The sequence below is a fragment of the Triticum urartu genome, chromosome 4A (assembly GCF_056163025.1).
Source record: "Triticum urartu cultivar PI428250 chromosome 4A, HENAU_Tu73, whole genome shotgun sequence".
Lineage (NCBI taxonomy): Eukaryota > Viridiplantae > Streptophyta > Magnoliopsida > Poales > Poaceae > Triticum > Triticum urartu.
The window spans coordinates 482,454,333-482,468,306 of NC_141876.1; the positions used below are offsets into that span (position 1 = coordinate 482,454,333).

The window sequence follows — 13,974 nt, forward strand, 5'->3', positions numbered from 1 at the left end:
AAGCATAATGATTTGTATAACATGCATTAACATTTTGTTGGTTAAATTTGAGGGAAAAGTATGGCACAAAATATAAAGGAGACTATAGACTAGACGGAGGTGGTACCACAAGGCCGCTCTCTACGCAGCGACGCAACTATCGGCCAGCTTGTAGGCAACCATTTCCTACGTGTTCAACTACTCTATGCGTGTGGTTGCTTGTGGTTCAGGCAGCCGCGGCGCGCTCTGCTCGCGTCCCGCCGCACGCGCTCAGCTATCGCGTCCCTCCCGGTGCTCTGCCCTCGTCCCTCCACGCATGCTGCCAGTGTTTTGGGCCGGCGCACGATCATGCACGTTCGTGTGCAAGCGGTTGCGCCGGGCGCGGCGCGATGATGCAGTTACCCGCTGCAAAAACTACCATGCGGACGCGCCGAGAATCCACGACGCCCGACCCCCTTTTATTCCTGCGGCCATTTACCTTCATCTCCCGTCTCACACGACACAATAAGCACACCCACGAGGACACATATAGAGAGGACATCCAGCGGTTCCAATGGCGCTCCCCGTGGCTCTAATGGCGCTCCCAACGGCCGACGATGACAATGACAGGCAGTTCACCATGCATCACGTAGTGGACACCCACGTGAGGGGGAAGGCCCTCTCGGTGGTGTACACGAATGATCCGGTCTCGGTGGAGAGCTCCATCCAAACTATGGAGCAGTTCCTTGTCGAGGACAAGTATGGAGTGGTCGGCTTCGACCTCGAGTACACCATCGGTCGTGCCGAGCACGATCAAAAGGTTGTCGTCGCCCAGTTGTGCGTGCGGTATGACGTCCTCGTCTACCACTTCCATCTTGCCACAAGGCCTTGCGAGCGTTTCTGCAAGTTTATCAACAGCTCCCGCTACAGTTTCGCTACGGTGGACACCACCAACAATCTAAAAGCGCTCAAGGTTTCGGACTTGAAATGCCCGAATCTTGTCAACATCCAAAGCCACTACAAGGTCTAGGGCAGCAACAAAAGCAAACTCAACTCCCTGGTTGACCTTGCCTCGGCCATCATCGACCCCTACTACGCGAAGATGAAGCAAGAGAGCAATAAGGACAGGAAGGCCTGGCACAGTGTGTGGCATAAGAGACTGGATGACCAACATGTCAAGTACATGGCCATGGACGCGTACACAAGCTACGAGATGTACATGCGGATCGTTGACATGAGGAACTATCTTCTTCCTAACCAAGAGGAGGGATCGAGCCACATAGCAGTGGCGGGAGCGTCACAAGAAGTAGATGACTAGACGATCGTTTCTCCTACTTTAGAATGCATGCAATTGTTTATTGAGATGTGTGCGAATGATCTATATAGTCATTTATGTAATTGGATGTTTATTTCAGTTATATATATACATGTTATTCTACTGTAGACAGAGCAATTCACACGGCTTATTAGCAGCAATCGTCTGTGTTATTATTGGTCTTCGCACACATTTCAGTTTACGGACCTGTTTGCCGCGTATAACACATCTTGTTCAGTTGAACCGTTTCCATTGTGTTGCCTAATCACACACAGTTCATCCTAGTGAACCGTATGTTGTATATCGCACATGCCTTCATCTGGTTTCCCATTTCTTTTGTGGCTCCTCATCCCAAACAGTTAATTGAGCTGAACTGTATGCCCTACATTGCACACGCAACAAAATTCAGAACCGTGTTTGATGCATCTGTCATCGCAAACGTTTTGCACCTTTTTTGACGGTTTTTTTACACCACCGTTTGCGATTATGGCATCGCACACAGTTTCGTTGAAGGGTCTCTGATCGTAGTGTCGCATTTGGACCATCCTGCAGTAGTGAGTACATCCCTTGCTTTGCAAGAACGGGAGCAGAAGGAAATCTTGGGCTTTATGTAACACCCAAAGACCGGAGCTTCAGATGCCTTCCATGTTTTCCGAGATTCGTCGTGAATTTGTTTGGTTCGTTGCTTTCACCATTGCGTCATGTGCATTGCATCATGTTAACTTGCACCCCTTTTAAAAACTGAACTAAATAAATTGTATGGGTCTTTGATCCATTTAAACCGAGGGAATTCACATGGTGATTCTCTTTACAACATATCCTCCCAATATTAGGGAGCTGGAATAAATATTCCATTCATTTGGAATTCACCATAACACACTTGCAAAATATCCCAATGTCTTTGTTATCTTAATTCTTGGTCTCCAACCTTGCCATATATTCTTTCATCATATTCCGAAGCTCCACCCAAAATGCGAACATTTTTGGACACTTCTAAAACCAAGTCCTACCTCAAACCCATTTGAATTAAATTCAAATGAGTTTGAATTTACATCTTTCAATCATGGCCCTTTCTATTTTCTTGGAACAAGCATATTTTTGTGAGTTCGGGAAAATTATCCCCATGCCCAAAATCTTTCCCTAACCCTCTCTTTCTTTTCCTCTCTATATTTTCTTTTCTGCTAAAGAAATATGAGGGAGAGAGAGAAAGCCCAGCTGGCTGGCCCATCTGCAGCCCAGACCAGCCCAAACCTCCCCTGGGCCAGCAGACCCGCGGTAAACCCTGGCCGCCAGGGAGCCCGACTCCTCTCTCTCTCGATCTCACCTTCTCCCTCCAGGCAGCGCCGCCACACCCATCGTCCCTCTCCCTCAATCCCCATCTCTCCTTCTCTCGCTCATCTCCCCAGCCTCTCCTGCCCAATCCCCATCGACACTCTCTCCCTCTCATCCTCCCACACCGCCGCCACTTCATGCCTGAGCAGCCAGCGCCAGGGGTAGGCGCCGCATTCGTCCACATCACCTACGCCTCCTCCTCTCCCCTGCGTCAAGGTCGCCATCTCTTCCAGACCTGCAGGCCACCAAGTCCAACGCCAGCCGGCGCCCCTTCGCTCGACCCGCACGACTGCTCCTCTGCCTCATCCCATGTTGCCCCGTCATGGCTTTGGTTTCGGCAAGAGACGTCCATCCCCGACGCCTCCTCCACGTCATCCTCCACCGGCCAGGACCCTCCAGCGCCGCTGCTTCCTTCCTCCTGTTGCTCGGTCCCCTGTTTCACGAACGAGGAGTCCAGCACCACTGCGTCCTCTGCTTCCGGCGAGCCGTGCCGCTTGTTCCCTCTCATTGACCCGATCTGGGGCTAGCGTGGACGAGCACCTGACCCGGCCATCATCTGCTGCTACCTCGAGCAGTCTCGCCACGGCCATCACCTCCCCGATGCCCTTGCTACTGCTAGACCACGTCGGTGCCATCAGGGAGTACCATGGCCGCCACCGAGACACTTGGATTCACCAAGATCGGCAAGTACCACGACTTACGAGACATGAACGGCCACCGCACCGAACGCCAAAGTACAGGATGATCCGCGAAGCCCCTGGACGCCATGTACCACTACAATCGTTGTGTTATGTTTCGTCTTTGTCAAGTACCCATGGATGCCAAGTACCATAATGTCGGTGCCCCTCAAGTTCGGCTACACGAAAACGCCAAGTACCCCTTCATGTCGGCAAGACCCGCAAGTCGGACCCCAAACGATCGACGACTCGTGGATCATGCACAACTACCGTTGCCTTGGGTTTCGTCAAGTTCCTCGCCATGACTATGAACGTCTATGAACCGTGTACAACTACCATTGCCCAAAGAACCGTGGGTCACAAGACTCGTGTACGACTATCGCGAGTACCTCTACCGTCGTCGTGTATCACTACTTCCACTACCCTCGCTGTGGACCAATTGTACAACTACTTCCATCTACATCCCTTTGAACCCGAACCGTCCCGAACCGCACGCTTCGTAGGTATAACCGCCGAGCCGATGACCCCGTGGATGAATGCTTGCGATGTATGAGATGCACCCTTTTGTTTGCACCGTGTCCTAAGTGCCCTCGTTTACCTTGTCGTCGACACATGGGGAACCCGGTTACCGGGATCACCCCACCATCTTTCATGACACGCTCCCGTCACACTTTCTTTTGCACCGGTATTTCTATCAAGTTACCGGAACCGGAACATTGACGACATCATTTTCGTTATCGTCATCGTGGCACCCCTTTCTTTCTACCACGGTGACAAATTCTCTCATCATGCTCATATCAACATTTTCATAAATATTTCATAAAACTTGCAAATGTCATCTGCATCATGATAACAACATTTGAAATGGTTAAAATTGTTGTTTGCCTTAAATTGGAAAATGCATATGGGGATTTTCCGGAATCATTATTGTTATTTCCGGCCTCATTTAGAATTGCCTAAATAGTTAATTTACTTATGTTTCACCTCTTGCCATGTTAACCAATATTTAAGTTTTGTTGAGTGGATTAAACAAGAGAGAACTAAATAATCAAATGTGGTGTTTTGTCAATATGCAACTCGTTGCATATTGAGCTCCACTAAATTTGTAGTATTGTTTGTGCACTTTTCCATGCCATGCCTCATTAGACCGGACATGCATCATACTTGGTTGTGCATCATGCCATGTTTATGCTTGTGTGTTTACTATGTTGCTTGCTTCTTTCCGGGTTGCTTCTCTCGTTAGCTTCGGTTTCGTTCCGGAGTTGTGGGGATTCATTTGACTACGTCCGTTTGTCTTCTTCATGGACTGGTTCTTCTTCCTTGCGGGATCTCAGGCAAGATGACCATACCCTCGAAATCACTTCTATCTTTGCTTGCTAGTTGTTCGTTCTATCGCTATGTCACGCTACCTACCACTTGTTATATCATGCCTCCCATGTTGCCATGTCAAGCCTCTAACCCACCTTCCAAGCAAACCGTTGTTTGGCTATGTTGATCAGCCCCTCTTATAGCGTTGCTAGTTGCAGGTGAAGCTGAAGTTTGTTCCATGTTGGGACATGGATATGTTCGGATATCACAATATCTCTTATTTATTTAATGCATCTATATACTTGGTAAAGGGTGGAAGGCTCGGCCTTATGCCTGGTGTTTTGCTCCAATCTTGCCGCCCTAGTTTCCGTCATACCAGTGTTTATGTAACTTGATTTTGCGTTCCGTACGCGATTGGGTGTTATGGGAACCCCTTGACTGTTCCCTTTGAATAAAACTCCTCCAGAAAGGCCCAACCTTGGTTTTACCATTTGCCTCACCACCACCTATACTTCTCCCTTGGGAGTCGCGCTCTCGAGGGTCATCTTTATTTTAACGCCCCCCCCCCCCCCCCGCCAAGCCAGTGCTTCTCTAAGTGTTGGTCCGAACCGGGCAACCTGCGGGGCCACCATGGGGCAACTAGACGGCTGGTTTTACTCATAGCTTGACCTATCCGGTGTTGCCCTGAGAACGAGATATGTGCAGCTCCTATCGGGATTGTCTGCACATCGGGCGGCTTTGCTGGTCTTGTTTTACCATTGTCGAAATGTCTTGTAACCGGGATTCCGAGACTGATCGGGTCTTCCCGGGAGAAGGAATATCATCCATTGACCGTGAGAGCTTGTGATGTGCTAAGTTGGGACACCCCTGTAGGGTTTAATCTTTCGAAAGTCGTGCCCGTGGTTATGTGGCAGATGGGAATTTGTTAATGTCCGGTTGTAGAGAACTTGACACTTGACTTGATTAAAATGCATCAACGGCGTGTGTAGCCGTGATGGTCTCTTTTTGGCGGAGTCCGGGAAGTGGACACGGTCTTGTGTTATGCTTGAACGTAAGTAGTTTCAAGATCACTTCTTGATCACTTGTAGCTTCACGACCGTTGCGTTGCTTCTCTTCTCGCTCTTATTTGCGTATGTTAGCCACCATATATGCTTAGTGCTTACTGCAGCTCCACCTCACTACCTTCTACTACCCATAAGCTTAAATAGTCTTGATCTCGCGGGTGTGAGATTGCCGAGTCCTCGTGACTCACAGATACTTCCAAATAGTTGCAGGTGCCGATGATACCAGTGTAGGTGATGCAACCTAGCTCAAGTGGGAGGTCGATGAAGATCTTGATCATTGTTTTGTGTATTTTCTGGTCGATCATTAGTGGAGCCCAGTTGGGACGATCGGGGATCTAACATTTGGGGTTGTCTTCTTTTATTTTGGTTCCGTAATCGGACCTTGATTGTATTCTGGATGATGTATGTTTTACTTGTATTTGTGTGAAATGGCGATTGTAAGACAACTCTTTATCCCTTTCTTATTCAGTACATGGGATTGTGTGAAGATTACCCCTCTTGCGACAAACCTACCATGCGGCTATGCGTCTAAGTCGTGCCCCGACACGTGGGAGATATAGCCGCATTGTGGGTGTTACAAGTTGGTAATCAGATCCATCCCCGACTTAGGAGCCCCCTACTTGATCGAATCGTTGACGTTGTTGAGTCTAGACCAAAATGTTTTGAGTCTTAGGATTATATATATCGGAGAGTAGGATTCTTTTCACTCCTCAGTCCCTTCATCTCTCTGGTGAGGCCTCCTGACATAGAAGTTTTGACTCTCCTCTCCTCAAATTTCACGGAAAAAATAAGGATCACGCGGGTATCTTGGAATGGTTCCGATATTCTTGTCACGAGAACATTGTTCTTGGTGCCTCCTGACATTTAGGGGTTGTGGCAGTGTCCCGGGGAGTTGAGCTCCGAGGTGTTGTCATCACAATTTTATCGTTACAGTTCTAGAATACCTGAGTTCGCCGACATTGAAAATCTCTTTTATGCAGTTGTTGGTGAGATAACCTCGACACCACCCAATACTGGGCGGGAGTTTGGGATTATTGCCATAACTTGTATAACGGATGCTTTTCGAAGGTTGAGGTACATGATTTCTGAAGGTTTCTTGGTTATGTGTTGAAGGATGGATACAGCTGGATGTAGGGATTGTTAGATTTAGGTGAGATATATTGCTTCCCCTATATCCCCAACACCAGATTGCATAATGAGAAAGTTTCGAGAGTTTATAAGTGGGAATTCAAGTAGCTCCTAGGATATCTTTCCGACAGATGCATGATGTGAGATTGGAGTTCGACGTCTAGTGGTCCGCCTATCCACGGTTGGTTTTACAGTGGTCTCGTTGTGTCTTAAAGAGTCCTTGGCTATGCTGACTCAGGGACGCTTCGTATGTCATGTGCACTGCCTTGTACATGATGGTGTTGTACGATCGAGCCCGTGTGGGGCCCACCACGAAAACTTTGGACGAAATCTTTATCATATGTTTGTTTCCGGCTTATTTTGCAAGCCAATCATTTGTTTTGTTTTCAGTTGTGGTATTGGAGTTTCTTCAATGTCAAGTGTTGATTCCATACCTTTCCAAGTGGTGTTCTCACACTTCTATGTGAATACCAATCCTTCTTGATCATCGAGGTTGTCATGTCAATTCTTTCCAACCGGTGTGATTCTCTTCAAGATAATCCTATCATTTTTTCCATCCGTGAGATCAACTCAAAGTGTTCTCAATGTTATTTGTTTCATCCGTCCCAAGTTGCCTTTGTTTTCCCGCCCTCCCACCCTTATCTTCAAGGACTCGGATTTCTTAATCAAGTATCCATTTTATTCATGTGAAGTCTCTCCATTCTTTTCTGTCAATGTTCTATCCGGTGATTCTCAGGAAGATACTAACGGAGCTTCAAGTTTATCATTCTTTATTATCTTTTCTTATCCGGTGGATCCAATTCAAGCTTTCAGTATTGATCATATAATTTTCCTCGTTTTAAATGTTTTCTCATGCCGGTGCACTTCTTAATCATCCACCTCTTGTTATTCATGTTTATCTGGAGTGCTAAAGATATCCCAGAAGATTCAAGTTTCTATTCGTAATCCTTTCAAGCTATTTTGAGGTCTTACCTTATTCAAGCCATTTAATTCAACCGGTGCAATCTCTCTTTTAAATCATTCAACGGTGTTTCTTTTGAGTGGGACCTAACCCATAGGTCTTTTCCCAGGATATTACCTGACTCATCTAATTTTTCTGGAGTTACTCTTAAATTCTTTTCCAAGTTTGACATAAGAATGATTTCTCATCACTCAAAGGTATCCTCCAAGTTTGCTTTCATATTCTTTTCACCGTTGGTTCAACATTTCTATTCTTCATTGTTTCGGAGTTTCTCATCATTTTTCATGGTGGTTCTCATCATCATTCTCAACATTTGAAGACCAAGCAAGAGATTTCTCCTAAAATCTTGGTCCATTCTTGTGAAGATTCATGGTTCTAACTTCATGCCATCCTCTCATAATTGTTTTCGATTGTGAGAATTATTTTCACTCATTTGGATCAATTTAGGAGTCTTTTCTGTTTGATTCTCCGGAGCCCATCATCTCAGAAGTATTCATTTCATCTTTCAGCTCACATTCTCCAAATCTTACCGGTGCATCGCTCAAATATTCTCTAGTCAGTTCATGATCTCTTCGTTTCTCTTATATCTAAATTGCTTCAAGTATCTTCTTCGTTTTCTAATTCCTCCCGGTGATTCGTTCTCTTTTCTTCATTCGTTTTCAATTCTTACGGTGGTTCGTTCAAGAGTTCTCTTCCTTCGTTATCATATCAATTCATTCATTCTTTCCAAATCTACCGGTGGTTCGTTGAAGTCCTTCTCAAGTTTGCACTGTATCTCTCTTAATCATTTCTACAAGAATAAGTAGTATGCCAAATCCGTTGCTTGTCATCAATTTAATTGATGAAGGATAAGCATAATGTAATTCTTATTCTTGTTTAATCCAAGTGATTAATTCCTTTATTCTGGAGATTCATCACAATTCTTGATTTCAGTTGTTCATTTTTCTTCTGGAGTGCCTAAGTTTTCTCGGTTATGTCATTGTGAAGCTCCAGTTAATCATTGCAAGGCTTTAATCTTATTCTTTTCATCCTTCACTTCCTTTTGATCATTCTTTTATTACCGGAGTTCTTCATGGAGGTTCTACACGATGGTTCATCAAGGATTTAATTCCTTCTCAAAGTGTTAATCGAGATTCTTTTTAGAGGAGCTCAAGTATTCTTCATATTGCATTTCAAAGTTCAATCATTTCCCCCTTATCTTTTGACATAGTGTTATGTCACTCTTGACAATTTCCCTTCGTTCAAGAGATCCTTTCAACCAATCAGTCTCTTCATTGGAGTTATCTTGGGTTATATTTCACCTAAAGCTTTCCCTAAGGATTTTGCTATTATTGGTGCTCATAAATTACCCAAGTTCTTCATTTATCCTCCCGGTGAAATAAGTTCCTCGTCTCCTTGGTGTTATCAATCCAATCTTTTGTTTCCGTAGTGGCAGAATTTCACCTCAAATTTCGAGATGTTTTCCATAAGCCCACAACAAGCTTACCCTTTTCATTGTTGGTTTTCCAACAACTCCCTTTGACCCTTCTCCTAAAGATGCTTTTTCAAGCTCATTTGAGGTAAAAGATGTTGTTTTCTCCTCCGTTCTTTTGATTCCATTCTTACATTTGTTCCGGAGGCATTGTGATGTTGCTCCTTCGAACCATCATCTTGTTTTGTCAAGATCATGTTCAATTCCTTCCATTTACAGTCGGAGTGCTGTCCAAATTATATCATTCTTATTCCTTCTCTATCTTGTTTTAACCAGAGTAGTTTCAATATCTATCTTGTCACTTAACCTCTAGGTTCTCATAATGTTCCTTGATCCTCTTTTCTAATGGAGTGTTTTCAACTTTGGTCATCTTCGTTGTATTCTTTCATTCAATTTTTTCAACCTCTCAAGGTTTGTTGTTTCACTCATTTGTCAAAGAAGCAACTTAGTTTTACCTCTTCTCTTCCTCTTCCGTTTTATCTCCGGTGCCATCCTTAGATCTTGGGACGAGATCCTCTTGTTGTGGTGGAGTGTTGTAACGCCCCAAGACCGGAGCTTCAGATGCCTTCCCTGTTTTCCGAGATTCGTTGTGAATTTGTTTGGTTCGTTGCTTTCACCATTGCATCATGTGCATTGCATCATGTTAACTTGCACCCCTTTTAAAAACTGAACTAAATAAATTGTATGGGTCTTTGATCCATTTAAATCGAGGGAATTCACATGGTGATTCTCTTTACAACATATCCTCCCAATATTAGGGAGCTAGAATAAATATTCCATTCATTTGGAATTCACCATAACACACTTGCAAAATATCCCAATGCCTTTATTATCTTAATTCTTGGTCTCCAACCTTGCTATATATTCTTTCATCATATTCCGGAGCTCCACCAAAAATGCGAACATTTTTGGACACTTCTAAAACCAAGTCCTAGTTCAAACCCATTTGAATTAAATTCAAATGACTTTACATTTACATCTTTCAATCATGGCCTTTTCTATTTTCTTGGAACAAGCATATTTTTGTGAGTTCGGAAAAATTATCCCCATGCCCAAAATCTTTCACTAACCCTCTCTTTCTTTTCCTCTCTTTATTTTCTTTTCTGCTAAAGAAATATGAGGCAGAGAGACAGAGCCCAGTTGGCTGGCCCATATGTAGCCCAGACCGGCCCAAACCTCCCCTGGGCCAGCAGAACCGCGGTAAACCCTAGCCGCCAGGGAGCCCGACTCCTCTCTCTCTCGATCTCACCTTCTCCCTCCAGGCAGCGCCGCCACACCCGTCATCCCTCTCCCTCTATCCCCATCTCTCCTTCTCTCGCTCACCTCCCCAGCCTCTCCTGCCCGATCCCCATCGACACTCTCTCCCTCTCGTCCTCCCACACCGCCGCCACTTCATACCTGCGCAGCCAGCGCCAGGGGTAGGCGCCGCGTTCGTCCACATCACATGCGCCTCCTCCTCTCCCTTGCGTCAAGGTCGGCATCTCTTCCAGACCTGCAGGCCGCCAAGTCCAACGCCAGCCGGTGCCGCTTCGCTCGACCCGCGCGACTGCTCCTCTGCCTCATCCCAGGCCGCCCCGTCATGGCTTTGGTTTTGGCCAGAGACGTCCATCCCCGATGCCTCCTCCACGTCGTCCTCCACCGGCCAAGACCCTCTAGCGCCGCTGCTTCCTTCCTCCTGCTGCTCGATCCCCTGTTTCACGAACAAGGAGTCCAGCACCGCTGTGTCCTCTACTTCCAGCAAGCCATGCCGCTCGTTCCCCCTCGTTGACCCAATCTGGGGCTAGCATGGATAAGCACCCGACCCGGCCATCTTCTGCTGCTACCTCGAGCAATCCCGCGATGGCCATCACCTCCCTGACGCCCTTGTTGCCGTTGCTAGACCACCTCGGTGCCATCAAGGAGTACCATGGCCGCCACCGAGACACTTGGATTCATCAAGATCGGCAAGTAACCATGACTTACGGCACACGAATGACCACCGCACCGAACGCCAAAGTACAGGATGACCCGCGAAGCCCCTGGACGCCATGTACCACTACAACTGTTGCGTTCTGTTTCGTCTTTGCCAAGTACCCATGGACGCCAAGTACCTTCATGTTGGTGCCCATCAAGTTCGGCTACACGAAAACGCCAAGTACCCATTCATGTCTTCAAGACCTGCAAGTCGGACCCCGAACGATCGATTACTCGTGGACCATGTACAACAACCGTTGCCTTGGGTTTTGTCAAGTTCCTCACCATGACTATGAACATATATGAACTTTGTACAACTACCGTTGCCCGAAGAACCGTGGGTCACCAGACTCGTGTACGACTATCGCGAGTACCTCTACCATCATCGTGTACCAGTACTTCCACTACCCTCGTTGTTGACCAATTGTAGAGCTACTTCCGTCTACATCCCTTCAAACCCAAACCGTCCCAAACCGCACACTTCGAAGGTATAACCGCCGAGCCAATGACCCCGTGGATGAATGCTTGCGATGTACGAGATGCACCCTTTTGTTTGCACCATGTCCTAAGTGCCCTCGTTTACCTTGTCGTCGACGCGTGGGGTACCCAGTTACCGGGATCACCCCACCATCTTTCATGACACGCTCCCGTCACACTTTCTTTTGCACCGGTATTTCAATCGAGTTACCGGAACCGGAATGTTGCCGTGGCATCATTTTCGTTATTGTCACCGTGGCACCCCTTTCTTTCTACCACGGTGACAAATGCTCTCATCATGCTCTTATCAACATTTTCATAAATATTGCATAAAACTTGCAAATGTCATCCGCATCATGATAACAGCATTTAAAATGGTTAAAATTGTTGTTTGCCTTAAATTGCTAAATGCATATGGGGATTTTTTGGAATTACTGTTGTTATTTCCGGCCTCATTTAAAATTGCCTAAATAGTTAATTTACTTATGTTTCACCTCTTGCCATGTTAACCAATATTTAATTTTTGTTGAGTGGATTAAACGGGAAAGAACTAAATAATCGAATGTGGTGTTTTGTCAATATGCAACTCGTTGCATATTGAGCTCCACTTAATTTGTAGTATTGTTTGTGCACTTTGCCATGCCATGCCTCATTAAACCGGACATGCAGCATACTTGGTTGTGCATCATGCCATGTTTATGCTTGTGTGTTTACTATGTTGCTTGCTTCTTTCCGGTTGCTTCTCTCGTTAGCTTCATTTTCGTTCTGGAGTTGTGAGGATTCGTTTGACTACGTCTGTTTGTCGTCTTCATGGACTCGTTCTTCTTCCTTGCGGGATCTGAGGCAAGATGACCATACCCTCGAAATCACTTCTATCTTTGCTTACTAGTTGTTCGTTTTATCGCTATGTCGCGCTCCCTACCACTTGTTATATCATGCCTCCCATGTTGCCATATCAAGTCTCTAACCCACCTTCCTAGCAAACCGTTGTTTGGCTATGTTACCGTTTTTGCTCAGCCCCTCTTGTAGCGTTGCTAGTTGCAGGTGAAGCTGAAGTTTGTTCCATGTTGGGACATGGATATGTTGGGATATCACAATATCTCTTATTTAGTTAATGCATCTATATACTTGGTAAAGGGTGGAAGGCTCGGCCTTATGCCTGGTGTTTTGTTCCACTCTTGCCGCCCTAGTTTCCATCATACCAGTGTTATGTTCCTTGATTTTGAGTTCCTTGCGCGGTTGGGTGTTATGGGAACCCCTTGACAGTTCGCTTTGAATAAAACTCCTCCAGCAAGGCCCAACCTTGGTTTTACCATTTGCCTCACCACCACCTATACTTTTCCCTTGGGAGTCACGCTCTCGAGGGCCATCTTTATTTTAACCCCCCCCCAGGCCAGTGCTTCTCTAAGTGTTGGTCCGAACCGGGCAACCTGCGGGGCCACCTTGGGGCAACTAGAGGGCTGGTTTTACTCGTAGCTTGACCTATCCGGTGTTGCCCTGAGAACGAGATATGGGAGGCTCCTATCGGGATTGGCGGCACATCGGGCGGCTTTGCTGGTCTTGTTTTACCATTGTCATAATGTCTTGTAACTAGGAGTCCAAGACTGATCGGGTCTTCCCGGGAGAAGGAATATCCTTTGTTGACCGTCAGAGCTTGTGATGGGCTAAGTTGGGACACCCCTGCAGGGTTTAAACTTTCGAAAGCCATGCCCGCGGTTATGTGGCAGATGGGAATTTGTTAATGTCCGGTTCTATAGAACTTGACACTTGACTTAATTAAAATGCATCAATCGCGTGTGTAACCATGATGGTCTCTTTTCGGCGGAGTCCAGGAAGTGAACACTTCTTGATCACTTGTAGCTTCACGACCATTGCGTTGCTTCTCTTCTCGCTCTTATTTGCGTATGTTAGCCACCATGCATGCTTAGTGCTTGCTGCAGCTCCACCTCACTACCTTCTCCTACCCATAAGCTTAAATAGTCTCGATCTCGCGGGTGTGAGATTGCCGAGTCCCCGTGACTTACAGATACTTCCAAACAGTTGCAGGTGCCGATGAACCAGTGTAGGTGACGTAACCTAGCTCAAGTGGGACCTTGATGAAGATCTTGATCATTGTTTTGTGTCTTTTCCGGTCGATCATTAGTGGAGCCCAGTTGGGGCGATCGGGGATCTAACATTTGGTGTTGTATTCTTTTATTTTGGTTCTGTAGTCGGACCTTGATTGTATTCTGGATGATGTATGTTTTACTTGTATTTGTGTGAAGTGGCGATTGTAAGACAACTCTTTATCCCTTTGTTATTAAGTACATGGGATTGTGTGAAGATTACCC

General features: G+C 46.1%; 1 protein-coding gene across 1 annotated transcript; it reads left to right on the plus strand.

Annotated features, from left to right (window-relative positions):
* Nucleotides 1-691: 691 nt before the first annotated feature.
* On the plus strand, nucleotides 692-4,662 carry LOC147976240 (uncharacterized). The gene is made up of 3 exons (XM_087520790.1): nucleotides 692-778; nucleotides 3,133-3,292; nucleotides 4,526-4,662. Exons 1-3 carry the CDS (start codon nucleotides 692-694, stop codon nucleotides 4,660-4,662), a joined length of 384 nt encoding a protein of 127 aa, XP_087376916.1.
* The last annotated feature ends 9,312 nt before the right edge of the window (nucleotides 4,663-13,974 follow it).

Excerpts from the sequence above, each read along its gene's own strand:
- LOC147976240 (XM_087520790.1), top strand. The coding sequence starts at position 692 with ATGGAGCAGTTCCTTGTCGAGGACAAGTATGGAGTGGTCGGCTTCGAC. Across the intron at positions 779-3,132 it reads GTGCCGAGCACGATCAAAAG|CGTGGACGAGCACCTGACCC; the intron begins GTTGTCGTCGCC and ends ATCTGGGGCTAG. Across the intron at positions 3,293-4,525 it reads GGATTCACCAAGATCGGCAA|CTTCGGTTTCGTTCCGGAGT; the intron begins GTACCACGACTT and ends TTCTCTCGTTAG.